Source organism: Ciconia boyciana, chromosome 2 (assembly GCF_034638445.1).
Source record: "Ciconia boyciana chromosome 2, ASM3463844v1, whole genome shotgun sequence".
NCBI classification, from domain to species: Eukaryota; Metazoa; Chordata; class Aves; order Ciconiiformes; family Ciconiidae; genus Ciconia; species Ciconia boyciana.
This window is the reverse complement of record NC_132935.1, coordinates 128,964,415-128,977,889: the sequence shown is the minus strand read 5'-3', so window position 1 is coordinate 128,977,889 and position 13,475 is coordinate 128,964,415. Positions and strand designations below refer to the sequence as shown.

At 37.1% G+C, this 13,475-nt stretch overlaps 1 protein-coding gene across 5 annotated transcripts in view; it reads right to left on the bottom strand.

The window, feature by feature from the left end:
• TBC1D5 (TBC1 domain family member 5) overlaps nucleotides 1-13,475 on the bottom strand; it is a 330,026-nt gene that overhangs the window by 78,829 nt on the left and 237,722 nt on the right. For all 5 annotated transcript variants that reach the window (XM_072854018.1, XM_072854017.1, XM_072854022.1 and 2 more), the window contains one exon: nucleotides 5,352-5,494. In XM_072854018.1, the coding sequence (XP_072710119.1) occupies nucleotides 5,352-5,494 (143 nt within the window). The remainder of the gene's footprint in view (nucleotides 1-5,351; nucleotides 5,495-13,475) is intronic.

Here is a 13,475-nt window from a genome sequence, read left to right as displayed (position 1 = left end):
ACTGGGCAAAATGAATAATTATAATCTGTGTAGGGAACCACTTTATCATCTTCATTTCCGTTGCTGATCCGACAGCTTGTAATTTCATACATCTGCTTTCATTTGTAAAGCACTCACTTATCCTACTCATTCTTTATCTGTTCTGCCTGTTCTTTTTCCTAGCCTTTGTTTTTCTTGTTCATATTCAGGTACCTGTTTTTTCTTCTTGAAGTCACAAAGCTGGCATAATGAACACAATACAATGGTCTCCGTCAGAGTTCTTTCAGAGGAGTATAATGTGAGCACCCCATAGTACATACCCAATAAAACTCTCATACGTAAATCAAATTTAAGATACCGTACTGCAGTGATGATCATGATGCCTTTTTACCAAAGCAAATAAAAATACTGAAAATTGATAGTAAATTCTAAATACTTTTATAAACGATAGGCTGTAAGAGCAACACATTTATCTTTTGAACAGATCAGTATGTGTTCTGTTCTGCAATGTAAAATGGATTAAAATCATCCTTTCTTTATTTTTCCTGGAAGAGTTGCTGCCTCACAGATACAGAGAAAAGTAAATATTAAAAAATTTAATTTATTTTAATGGTGCAGACTTGACCCCTAACAAAAAATTATATTTTCAACCACAAGACATTTACTCTAATTATTACATTTTTGAAATGTATAATAGTGAAGCAATTGAATAATGGAAAAAGAATCAAACTGTTGGGCAATGACCTGTGTCCTCTCTGTTCCCTAAAAGTTAAATTTTAAAATGAAACCTTACCATCCAAAGAAAGTTAAAAAACGCCAACACTTTAATGAGGAAGGTCTGCTGACTTTCATATTTATTTTATCTTTAGGGTTTTCGCCACATAGTCAGCTGTCCTCTTTTCATGTAGAAATCTTCACAGAAGAGAATATTGTTGCGAGTGCTCTATTTGCTGGGGAACCTTGGGTTAAAGGGATTACTTTGCTGAAACACCTCTTGGTACCTTCTGTTTCAGAGTGATCTGTATGCTGCCCATGAGCCAGCAATGCGTGCTTGCAGCCCAGAAGGCCAACCGTACCCTGGGCTGCATCAGCAGCAGCGTGGCCAGCAGGTCGAGGGAGGTGATTCTGCCCCTCTACTCTGCTCTGGTGAGATCCCACCTGCAGTACTGCGTCCAGCTCTGGGGTCCTCAGCACAGGAAAGGCATGGACCTGTTGGAGCAGGTCCAGAGGAGGACCACAAAAGTGATCAGAGGGATGGAACATCTCTCCTGTGAGGAAAGGCTGAGAGAGTTGGGGTTGTTCAGCCTGGAGAAGAGAAGGCAGACCTTCTTGCAGCCTTTCAATATATTAAGGGGGCTATAAGAAAGACAGAGAGAGACTTTTTACCAAGGCCTGTAGTGACAGACAAGGGGCAACAGTTTTAAACTGAAAGAGGGTAGCTTTTGAGTGGACATAAGGAAGACATTCTTTAAGATGAGGGTGGTGAGGCACTGGAACAGGTTGCCCAGAAAAGCTGTGGATGCCCCATCTCTGGAAGTGTTCAAGGTCAGGTTGGATGCGGCTTTGAGCCACCTGATCTAGTGAAAGATGTCCCTGCCCATGGCAGGGGATTGGACTAGATGATCCTTGAAGGTCCCTTCCAACACAAACCATTCTATGATTCTTGTCTCTTCAGGACAAAATGTATAATATTATCCAACAGAGTGGTGGTTTTCTTAACAACGGTAGAGAAAATAGCAGTAAAACAAAACAAACACGCTTTCTCTGAATATGCATATGGGAGTTAGAAGGATTTCTAAGAATCAAATGTAGGATAAAGTTTCTGGAAGGAGATTCTGTGCAATACAAATTTATCTCAGCAGTAGCTGGACGGTGCTGAAGTTCAGTGATGAAATATCTTACACTGTGGCCAGCTGCCTTGTAATAAAGCTTGGTGCTTCTGTACCTGTGCTTTTCCTTCACTAATTGGCTTGGCAAGAATCACATCTGGATCCAACTTTTATTGTGAAAAGTTCTCACTTCTCCAAAGAAGAATGTTATTGGTATTTCTAGGGAAAGGAGTAGCTAAACTCCTCTACACAGAGAAAGCAATCTTACTGCCTTTTGATTAATATTTGTTATGCAGTGCCCAGAGGAACATGAAATTGCTTTCTCCCTTCTGCTTTAGATGAGACTGACTTTTCTCTGTTGGTCCAATAACCACTCCTGGATGCAAGCAGCAATAATAGTGGTGGAAAACATGTAAACTAACTGTACCTGTCCTCAACAATGTCCTAATTTTCTGCCACATGTCATTTCTTATGAGTTTAATGCTTGATGCCACCAATCCTGTATCCAGATGACTTCCTAACCCTGGAAGGGTGGGACTGCTTCCCCCTGCTGCTTTACGTATGGCTATGCTCTCTTTGGTAGGCCCTAAATTGAGTTAAACATAGATAATATGAACACCTTGCACTATATCAAAAATAACAAATCAGCTCCTCTAAGAAGAGGCTGTGGCTCCTTTATTTCCCTCAAAATATTCAGAGAACTTTTAGGTAAGAAAAAATATATCCTAACAATGGCCACAGCTAGTCTTCAAGTGGGAACATGGTAAAAATATACTTATTCTAACACCGATCAGTCAAAATTGGCTCCTGGTGCAATAATGACGTTAGTTTACTATGCAAAGTATAGACAGGTCTTCCAGGTTTGTTTATTTTTGTCCTTCTTGAAGGGAAGGGAAGTATATAAAATATTAATATTTTTGCACTGTACCCTCCCCTCCATTCTGATTTAATCAACAACTGCGTATACATCCATATTGGTGAAAGAGAAGTAACATATTCGTGCTTCTGATTTGACAGATTTTAAAAAAAGAAGGTTGTTTTGCATGAATTTTTCCAAAGAAACCCAGAAAATAATTTATTAAAACTTACAGATACTTTGGTACACAACCCTACACTTGGCTTGTGAGGATTATCACTCCATGGATAAAGCTCTGCTTGGATACAGATGTAAAACTGAACAGAGCAGTTTACAGAATGGCTGTGTACATGATTATGTATCTGTAATCTCTAAAATGTATAAACAATAATCTAATAATCTAAATGTTCCCTTCTCCTTGAATAATATATCATTTGAGTAACAGAGGATTTAAAAACTAAAATAAAACTAAAATAAAAAATATAGCAGAAATAATACTTCCTTAAAATCACATCCTCGAGAACTTCATAATAAAACACAGAAAAAAATCCACCAATTCCCAAACCAGCAACTTCTCCCCCATCCCCAAATGTGTTGGTATAAAAGAATCTGCATAATTTTTAAACTTTCAAATGCTTTTGGTACTGTATTATTATCATTGCTTATGTTTGACATTTTTATAACGTAATATCTTAGGAGCTCTATTATTATTCCTATTGTTTCAAAGTTTTTAAACTGAAAATTTCCAGACGGTTTATTTATAGATGATTAACATCTTCGGATGTTTTGAGCTAACATTTCCTTTCACCAAATAAAGAGAAGCTTTTAGAAACTTATTTTATTTGAAAATGTTTTTAAAAATATTACAACAGAACTTTGAACTCCATTCAAAGCTCAAATATTATCAGCAATAAACAATGAGGAAAAATTGAAAACTTTTCTATTACAGATATATTAGAAAAGCTTTCTTTTATCAAATCAGGAACTGTGAAATCACTATAGTTTGAGCTTGACTTTGAAAATATATTCAACTTTACAGTATTTATGACTGGGTATTTTGTTTCACCATTCTATTATGCTTAGAGTAACTAACTAGGTCCAACTATAAAATAAAAAGTTACTTATTACAGAAACAGTATATCTATGAAGTATTAGCTTTCCTGATGAGATGACTTTGCATCTCACTCAGGCAAATGTACTCCACTTTAAAGCTATTTACTACTCCATTTACTAAGCCTGTGGATTTCAGAGAAAAGAGAGAGACTGATTTCATACAGTTGCATAGAACACATTTTTAGCCCACATTTTTAGTTACCTCATACCAATACTTGTACATGAGCACCACAAAGCAAAAGAAAACAAACCCAGAACAACCTTCCCTCCCCAAGAAGAGAGAGAGTGCTTACAAACACAGTTCTAAAGTTTTTTTCTAAAGGGAAATGATGACACAAAATAAAATACTGATGTTAAGAAACATTTTTACATGCATCTGCACTACATATCTATACCAAGAATTTTAAGATTATTTCAGTTTACTGCACATAAACAAGCCCGATTTAGGTTGCAGAACATAATGACCTGGAATCAGATCATCCTGAAACAGCAGCATTAATTTTGAAACCTCTAAACTGAATTAAATGTCCACTTCTTTGAGAGGAATGTAAGGTAGCTCTATATGCTGCATGTTTATTAAAAAGTAATTAAAAAACCACATGAAGGCAGGCAGTGGAACGACAGTACGTGTAAAGTACATGCACGTTATATTTTCAAGATTGGGCCCTAAAATAGGAACCACAGATGTTGAAAACTTCATGTGTCCTAGAATACAAAATTGTGTCAAATACGTGACCTTGTTATAACCTAAAGCTTACAGATTGTATATAATTAACTCTGAACAGCATGCTACAGAATCCATATATTTAATGACAGACATGCATCTCACTGCAAAACGCATACTTTGTTGCGGCAAAGTTGTATATAGAATTTTTTGTAAAATACGATGAGACAGAAATAAAAGCCTTTTAATTAATCATTACTTACCTTCCTCCTCCCATTCACAATTATATAAGCTAACAACATTTTTGTGATTTCTTGTTTGTCCCAACTTAATGTATTTATTGATCATCACTAACCCATAAGAATTCACCTTTGCACATACTTTAGGCATACTAAAATAAAATAAAATGAAATTATCAGTTTTTTAAAGATGCCACTCTTGCATAGAAAAAACCTATTTTGTAATTGTTACTCATCTCTGCATTTACATTTCCTTCAAGATATATCTTCAAAAATTATGAGTCATTGCCTTGTGCATTTTCACGTTTCTCACAGCAGAACAGCATAAAAATATTTCCAGTGTCAAAGGGAGGCTTTTCTCAATTCATCAGCTTGGTCAGAAGGTGGAGCTCTATACATACCTCTATCACTTACTGCACATAAAATCTGCAACTCCATATAAAAACACAGAACTACTCAGAAAACAAACCTGAATTTAACTCCAAGATACAATTTGTTTCATAAATACAGCAGACCGCGTCTGATAATAAATGGCTCCTCTCCTAGCATTTGGAACGATTTTCAGTATGTTAAAAAAGTCACAATGAAATTTAGCATTTCTTTAGTCCTCTTTTTCTTTGAAAAATAGGTTTGCATTCTTTTTAAAAGACTGTAAGATAGTTGGTACTTACAGGCATCTCTAATATATAACAACATGGCTACAAAAATGTAGTCAACTAAATTCAGGGTGATACTGTCAGCAAATAGAGCATCCCAGACAACCAGAAGGTCCTGAAGTGGGAATTCACGTCCAAACAGGAGTCTTACCCATCGCCTGAAAAAAAAGGAAAAGATGTGATTTGTATTTCTCCATTTTGCCAAGCATGGTAAAGTCAGGATACACATCCCAGCATCATCTACAATCCAAAACATTTTACCAGTAAATTTTACAAAGCATGAAGATCTGTGATAACCACTTAACTAACTGTATTTGTGGAAATGTTACTGCATCTACATTAAAAAAGCGATACATTACAGACTGTAGAAGCTTGACTAATATTATTACGTGGGTGAACCTCAAAGGACAAAATATATCAATCCTATATACCATATTTTTGGGCATTTAAGGTGATAGTGATCTAAGATGAAAAGCCGAAAACGTTATGCAAGAATAGCCTGGAACAGCAAAACCAGGAGGGTGAAGCCAGTGGTTTATGAGAAGCCCTGAAAAGCCCAGGCAAGTGAAAGTCAGTTGAGAGGCAGATGCCAAACAGCAGTTAAAATGGACCGGGACACACTTACTTTGAAGAGGCTTCCTCCCTGTTATTGATGACAGTGTTTGCAGCTCCATGTAAAATATGCTATTTTGATTAAACCTAACTGAAATCTTTACCAGATTTAGTGATAATCTGCATGTAGACTGTATCATTAATTCCTGTTCATACCTATGCTCTTTTCATACCTAGCAAAATGTGAAAACTGTCTTATTAAATGCAATATTTGCTTGAGACTGGAAGCTTGAGATGCAGATGAAGAAAATTACTTCTCAAGATTTCTTGTTTCCAGTTCTGGCTCTTACACTGACTTACTTGCTGACCTCAGGAAAGGCCCTTCCCTTCCCTATTCCAGAACAGACCCGCTAGCTTTGTACTTTTTTAGGGAGGATTATCTAAGGTTACATTTGAAAGAGCTAAAGAATAGTTAGTAACATTAATCCTGAAATAGTTATTACGAAATGGACTTAAAAATAATGAATTACATTTTTAGCTGGGATATGCAAATTACTACGCATGTGGAATCTGTTTATTCAGTGGCAAGAAAAGATTGATTGCAAATTTCTGCTAAGCAAATTAAGTCATTCTTTAAGACTCGCAAAAATTTCTCAAAAGGCAACTAGAAATTTCATCAAGATTACTTTCACTTGTAAGAATTCATGTTTAACCACTTCTGTCCCAGAACTCATTGTTGGTTTAAGGCATGGGGTTTTTTTCCTGATTCCAGTAATAAAAGTTCATTTCTAGACAAATGAATTTCAACACGTCAGTTGAGCACAAGCTTTTAAGATAGCAACAATCCGTACAAAAAGACTCTCTCTTATAAAAGAAATACAAAGGGACTGTTTTGTGAGTCAAGGTTTTGTTCACTTAAACTTTTATTCCCCCTGCCACTGGAACTGTATGTATAATCTGCAAAAACATCCCTGTTACAGATTTAGAGATCACTACACAGAATTTTTTCCCTTGCAAGACATGTTCCCTTTTAAAAGGGAAAATACGTGATTTCAAAAGACAGCATCATCTCATCCTTGTATCAAACATTTACGTTCTAAGGTCTTGTAACTTTTTATGTTAGTGCAGTAATTATAAAAGTCACAATATTAGCTATGACAAAATACAAACTCTATGTCTTTGCCTCTCTGATCAACCCCCTTTCCTATGAGGACTTATTTTCAGGCCTCAGAAAAAGAAGTTGGAAGAACTGTTAACACAAAAGCAAGGCTTAGCTAGTGCATTTAATACCACGTCTGTTCTATCTAAGGGATTTTACCATATAGTGGCACATTACCCTACAGTGCCTAGCCTACAGGAGACTATTATCCTATGGTGACACAAACATTACCCAAACTCTGCGTGAAGCCTATTACTTGCACTAACAACCCCTCCCACCTGTAAAACCACAACTTTCAAGTTACACAACCTGTTAGGCGAGAAATTTCAGCTAAGCTTGAAGCATTTGAGCTGACTTTGCTTGCAACTACCCAAATCTCATTCAGAAGCCTTGCTAAAAGTCTAATACACTTCAAGGGAAAAAATACACCATGGTGTAATGGGATTTGTTATTAGTCTTTTATTAGAAATCTCTTTTGCTTCTTTACTACTTCATTATGCAGTGTTAATCGTTTGTAGATGCAGGTTTATTCTGCTCAAGCAGAAGTCATTCCTTTTTTTCTCCTGCTTTTATATTTTCTCCTGGGAAAATTAAATCTCAGTCCCCAGAGGTATCATGTTTCACAGATGTAGGCTGCTGAAGAACAACTGGACTTCCTTTTGCAACCACAGTATTACTGTTAATTATTTGAACCTTCCTGTCTTAAAGGGAGTAGGCAATTCATACTGTTGTAAATGCATATATACTAACTGCTCTCTTATTTTCTTCAGCAGCATTTAGCTCACAGCATCTATAAACCAAGGACCCTATTGCCTATGAACCATGCTGCCATATGGCAGGACTTCACTCGGCTTTTATATTCAGAAAAAGGGATCTTAATTCCTTAAAGTAAGTGTCCACACTGAAAAGCTGTCTTTCAAACTAACACATTTTTACTGCTTTTACAAATATTTGCCGAGAATTTAAGACACACTTAATAATTGCATTGGACATGATAAACCTTTTTTTTTTTTTTTGAGATGGCTGTCTGTGGTTTAATTATTGTTCTGTCCTGTTAATCTTGCCTTACATCTGTTACACCTGCAGACTGCGAGGCTCACAATAGTATACCTTTATCACATGCAGTAATACAATAATTCATATTTTATCAGGCATACTTAGCAATTAAAATCTACAAAAAAAATTACAGATTCTTTAAAGCCATAATACACCAAGGTACTACTACCTACATTGTAGAATATGTAACTGTATCTTCCACTTATGATTCCTATATAATTAAACCAATATTCTCAAGAGACCAGTAATTACTAGCAAAAGCTAATGATTCATTAATGACCTTACAATATAGAGAAAGCAGGAGAAAACTGTGCTCTAGTAAAGCCATTAAATAAGGCAATGATCCAGCCTTACCAGTTTTAACTAAAACCACGACCATTTTGACTGAGATTTACAGGACAATTCTCCAAGCATCAATAAAATTAACTTATGTTATGTGTTACATATATTTAGCTGATTATCTACTCTGTCTTCTTGGAAGGCAGAGAATTCTTTAAAAAGAATTAAATAAGCTTAAGAAATGCTTACAGATGAGGCGATACAAACAGTTTAGGAGTGTTTATGAGGACAAAACAACACAATGAAATCAGAAAGAATAAGAAAAAAACATAATACCAGGAAAGGGAAAGCACGACTCTGAAGCTACTTCTAAATGACTAAATCCAGGACCTACAACTTGTCAACAAGTTGCCTAAAAATTCCACTCTAAGAGCCTGTTTTCAGCCATTTATACTTTTGCTAAATTCAATCTTCAGTACAATTTCCACTGCAAGCATCTGCTCAAGGCTTGATTCTTTTTATCCATTGATAGTATTCATTAGAACAAGGTTAAAAAAAATTCTGCTCATGCTTAACTTATTTTTTCCCCAAACATTTCATTAAGAAGGTCTAGAATCAAAACAACAAGGTCTCTGGTATTTCCTTTTTATTGTGTATATTAAAAAAAGGCCCACATTTGATAATTCCTTGGTTGACCTAAACACAGCAGAGTGCAGATTTCCACAGAGTATGTTCTGTTTCTTCCTAACTCTCCCCACCAACCCAACGGTGCATCGGCCACCCCGTCCTTCACCCCAGCTGCACCCTCCTTCCTGCATGGGAAATGGCAAAGGTGCCTATCATCCACCTGCAATGGCTAGTGCCACTTAGCGGATGTGACGGCGGAGGATGCTGTTCACCTAGTTTCCAATGCTTGCAAGACTCACTAGTGGGAGTCTTCCAGAGAAAGGGAGGCTCAGTAGGATTTTGCAGGATGTCATTTCATTCTCAGTGCAAGTTTTGCTGCTTTTTTTTTAAAATAAGAAAATTATTTACATGGACTGCAAGTATTGAAAAGAACACCATCTTATCAAAACTAAGCACTCGGAAGCTGAGAAATGCCAAAATTAACATCAGTTGTTTACTGACTGAGAAAATGATATGTAAGCTCTGTCTCTTTAAACTCTGTCATGAATTATGTTCAAGCAAACATTTGTAGCCAGTGCAATTTACTATGTAAAGTCATGGTCAATAATTTAGGAGAAAGGGTAGACAGACTTGAGCTGTGATCTGCTTGTTCAAAAATAAGATATGGAAAAAGGATGAGCAGCAACATTTGTATAACACTTTCAAAAGTACTTAAAGCTTATACGGAAGATAAAGAATTAAATAGTTGAATGCCTGGCAGTAAGCACTACTCTGGACTGACTTGACGCCTGCGCTATGATTTCAGACGTCCATGTTTCTACCCTACGGACACAGGGTGGGCTGCGGTTGAAGACGGCTGCGTATCTCCCTGGCTGCCCTCTGCAGAGGCACCCTGCAGCAGGCAGGGCTAACACGGGGGCTACCGCTCCTGGAGCAGCGCTTGTCAACACTCGCATGGATGAGGAGAGCAAAGATAGCTGCAAATATACAGCAAAAGCACCCTCAAAAGAAGACGCTTGATACCAGAAACTCTCCTGGATTTGGTAGTTGTCACAGTCAGAGGGGAGACGGGCAAGTTGAATCAGAGGATGATATTTACAGGAGTGTAAAGATAGTTTGCTTTCTTTTAATGACATGAAGGAGACCAATCAAGACAAGCTTTAGCAACATTTCAGCTTAGACTTGTTACACAGTACATTTCTCCAGTGTTCTGTCTCCTTTCTTAATAAATCTTGTTTTTATTAAGACTCCCGTGGCTTTATACAGTTCAGGGATTTTGTACAGAATGTCCTAAAGAGATTAATAAAACCTTCAAACAATACAAGACAGCGAAGGAAACATGCCTGAAGTATAATCACAACTTGTTCTTTCAGCTACTCTTCAACAAGGGTCTTGTGGAAGGGCAGTACTGCCCATGGTGCACGAGAAACCCTTAATGATAGCAGATGAGAAGAAAGGCAAAAAAGCTAAGTGTAACAATTAACAAAATGACATTCCTAAAATAAACAAAACCTTATTAAAATTCAGTATTTTGTCAGAACAGAAAGAAGCATGTGAAATCCCAATGAAGTAAAAATACTGGTATAAGAAGTTATGTGGGAAGCTCACCAGTCTTTCAGAGGTTTACAGAAACTTCTGATGTGTTTGATCTAAACGCTGAAAATTTTACACACAGCATACCCTCACATGCACACCACCCATAAAGGATATACAGTGAGATATTGTTACAGCATATGTTGCATTTTTTGCCTTAATCTACTTAACTTGTGAAGGGAATGAAAACAGACATCTTGCTACAAGATGTGTTTACTTCAACCATATATTCAAATGTTAATTCTGGATTTATTAGATAAAATTATGTGGCCTTTGTCATTTGAGAAGGCAGATGAGATGATCAGATTTTCCTTAGGCTTTAAAACATTTAAATATTACAGATTTCTACCACATTGTCTCTAGCAGTGTATGTCGATTGTACAAAAGTGTGTGTGATATGGAGGGAAAAAGTGTGTGCCAGCATCTAACAAATCATTCAGCTTCTCCTTAGACTTAGAGATAACAGAAAGTATATAAAAAAGATTCTTCTTATGTGTACACATACACCTGCCTTACCTGTGTAAGTAATTTCAGGTTTGTATGTGGACTACTATTCTGCCAGAGAACGACATACACACTTTGGTGTGACCGTGATCTAGGTGGGATTGTCCTGTCCTGCGCTCCCATGCGGGGTGTTCATTTCATCTGGCCTCTCCTGTACTAGCTGCATGAAGATTTGGTGGATCATTCCACCAAATGCACGAATCATGGCTACTACTGTTGGATGGATATAGTGTAGGGCTTTTGGGTCTTTTTTGTGGTTCAAATTTTGTTTGGTTTGTGGTGACATCCATTACTTTTTAAAGTTTTACATAGTTATATTTAAAAACCCTTAACTTTAAAAACTATGGTAAGATCCACAGGCTTTCTGTTCCGCGGCTTAAAGAGTAGGGGCCTTAAAGAGTAGTTATATGCAAAGATAAAAATTATGGTGTTTGAAAATACAACAAATAAAACCGAAACTACACATTTACATTAGGGATTATATGGGTTTCAAACTCTACCGTAGGTTTTTCTGACAGAAAATAAAGATTTAAAATTAAATAACAGTGATAATAAACACTTGTTTATTAATATAAATCTACTCAAATTTAGGCTAAGTGATGAACAAGAATCCAATACATAGTATCCTTTGTTGCCTTCTTTCCACTAGGGAAAATGGTTTTGATTTGTCCTGTTGAAAATTCCTGTGGTTCTACGTATCCTGAAATTTTTATATATTAATTACTTTATCATACACAGACTAGCATAACTCTTTAAAATAAATACCTTTAATTTTATTTTTACAAATAAATTATGTGACATGAGCAGCTAATTGTTATTTGGATTATTTCCTCTCCCATTTGGTTTCTTTAAGATTACTGGCAAAGATTACTCAGTTTTGCATTAAGAAAAATTCTTCCTGTTTTTGGAAGACTCTATGCATTTCATTATTAAAGAAGGTTTTTCTTTCTAAAAAATGAGTTCCTAATAATTATCCCCCCCTCCTTACTGTAATTTACCCGTCTTGGCAAAAGCACTTACCACTGTCTTAAGCCACTCCAATTGTAAGATACTCACTTGCAGGAGCACGCTTAATGAAAAAGGTGCCATTGCATCTTCATAGCAGTAATGTTTAATATTTTTAGGAATGTACTACAATACAACTATTGAACCTGTTAGCTTGCTTTGGGTAGGTTTCAGCTCTTAACTAACTTTAGGCACTTGTTTTGGCATCAGTGCTGCCCTTGGCTTCAGACTTTCCATGGTTGCTGCTGTCACCTACTGCCACTCCCCATCTACAGCCAACTTCTTGGGTGGCACCAGTAACTAGTGCTGGGTGCCTTGGGCATCTTCACCGGACGTGGTGGTGCCCCTGCTAGAGGGAAGATAATTTTCCTTCATGTTCTTGCTATGGTCTTGGTCCCCAGTGTTGTTCTAGCCTATTGTACTGGTTTAAGTGTTGATAGCTGTATTTTGATGTTCTTATGAATTTGTTTTGGAAATTCTTTCATGGGAGTTTAAGGGAATCCACTTAATGCTGATAAGTGACATATTTTGCTCCTTCATGCAGCCATTGCAAAGCATACACTTCTCCTGCCACTTGACCCTGCTGTCGTATACACCCCAATGACACGAAATTTTCTTTATAACAACTTTTACAAAGAGGATTACTGGTAACCATACGCACTAAAACCTATCCCTGATTTTAAAATTCTGCTCAACATTTCTACTCTACTCTATAACAAGGGTACCTGGTTACACAGGGCATGGAAAAGGCTGAAGTACTGAATGCCTTCTTCACCTCAGTCTTTACTAGCAAGACTGGCTTTCATGAATCCCAGGTCCCAGAGACAGGGGAAAAGGCTGGAGCAAGGAAGATGTACCCTTGGTGGAACAGGATCAGGTCAGGAAATACTTCAGCAAGCTGGACATACACAAGTCCATGGGCCCTGATGGGATGCACCCACGAGTGCTGAGGGAGCTGGCAGATGTTGTTGGGAGGCCACTTAATAATCTTGGATTGATCATGGCAACTCAGAGAATGTCCAAAGATTGGAGGAAAGCAAATGTCACTCCTATCTTCAAGAAGGTTAAGAAGGAGGACCCAGGGAACCATGGGCTAGTCAGCATCACCTTGATCCCTGGGAAGATGATGGAGCAGCTAATCCTGGAAACCATTGCCAGGCACATGAAGGACAAGAAAGTCATCAGCGTGGCTTCACCAGGGGGAAGACAAATGATACACAAATTCATAACAGCAAAAAGCCACGTAAAATATACATCAAAAGATCACCACAAGCAGCTCTTCCCTTCCCCCCCCGCAAGCCACAATAATGTCATAAACAAAAATAAAAACCCTGCAATGACAAGTAGACCACTGGAGAAACTTG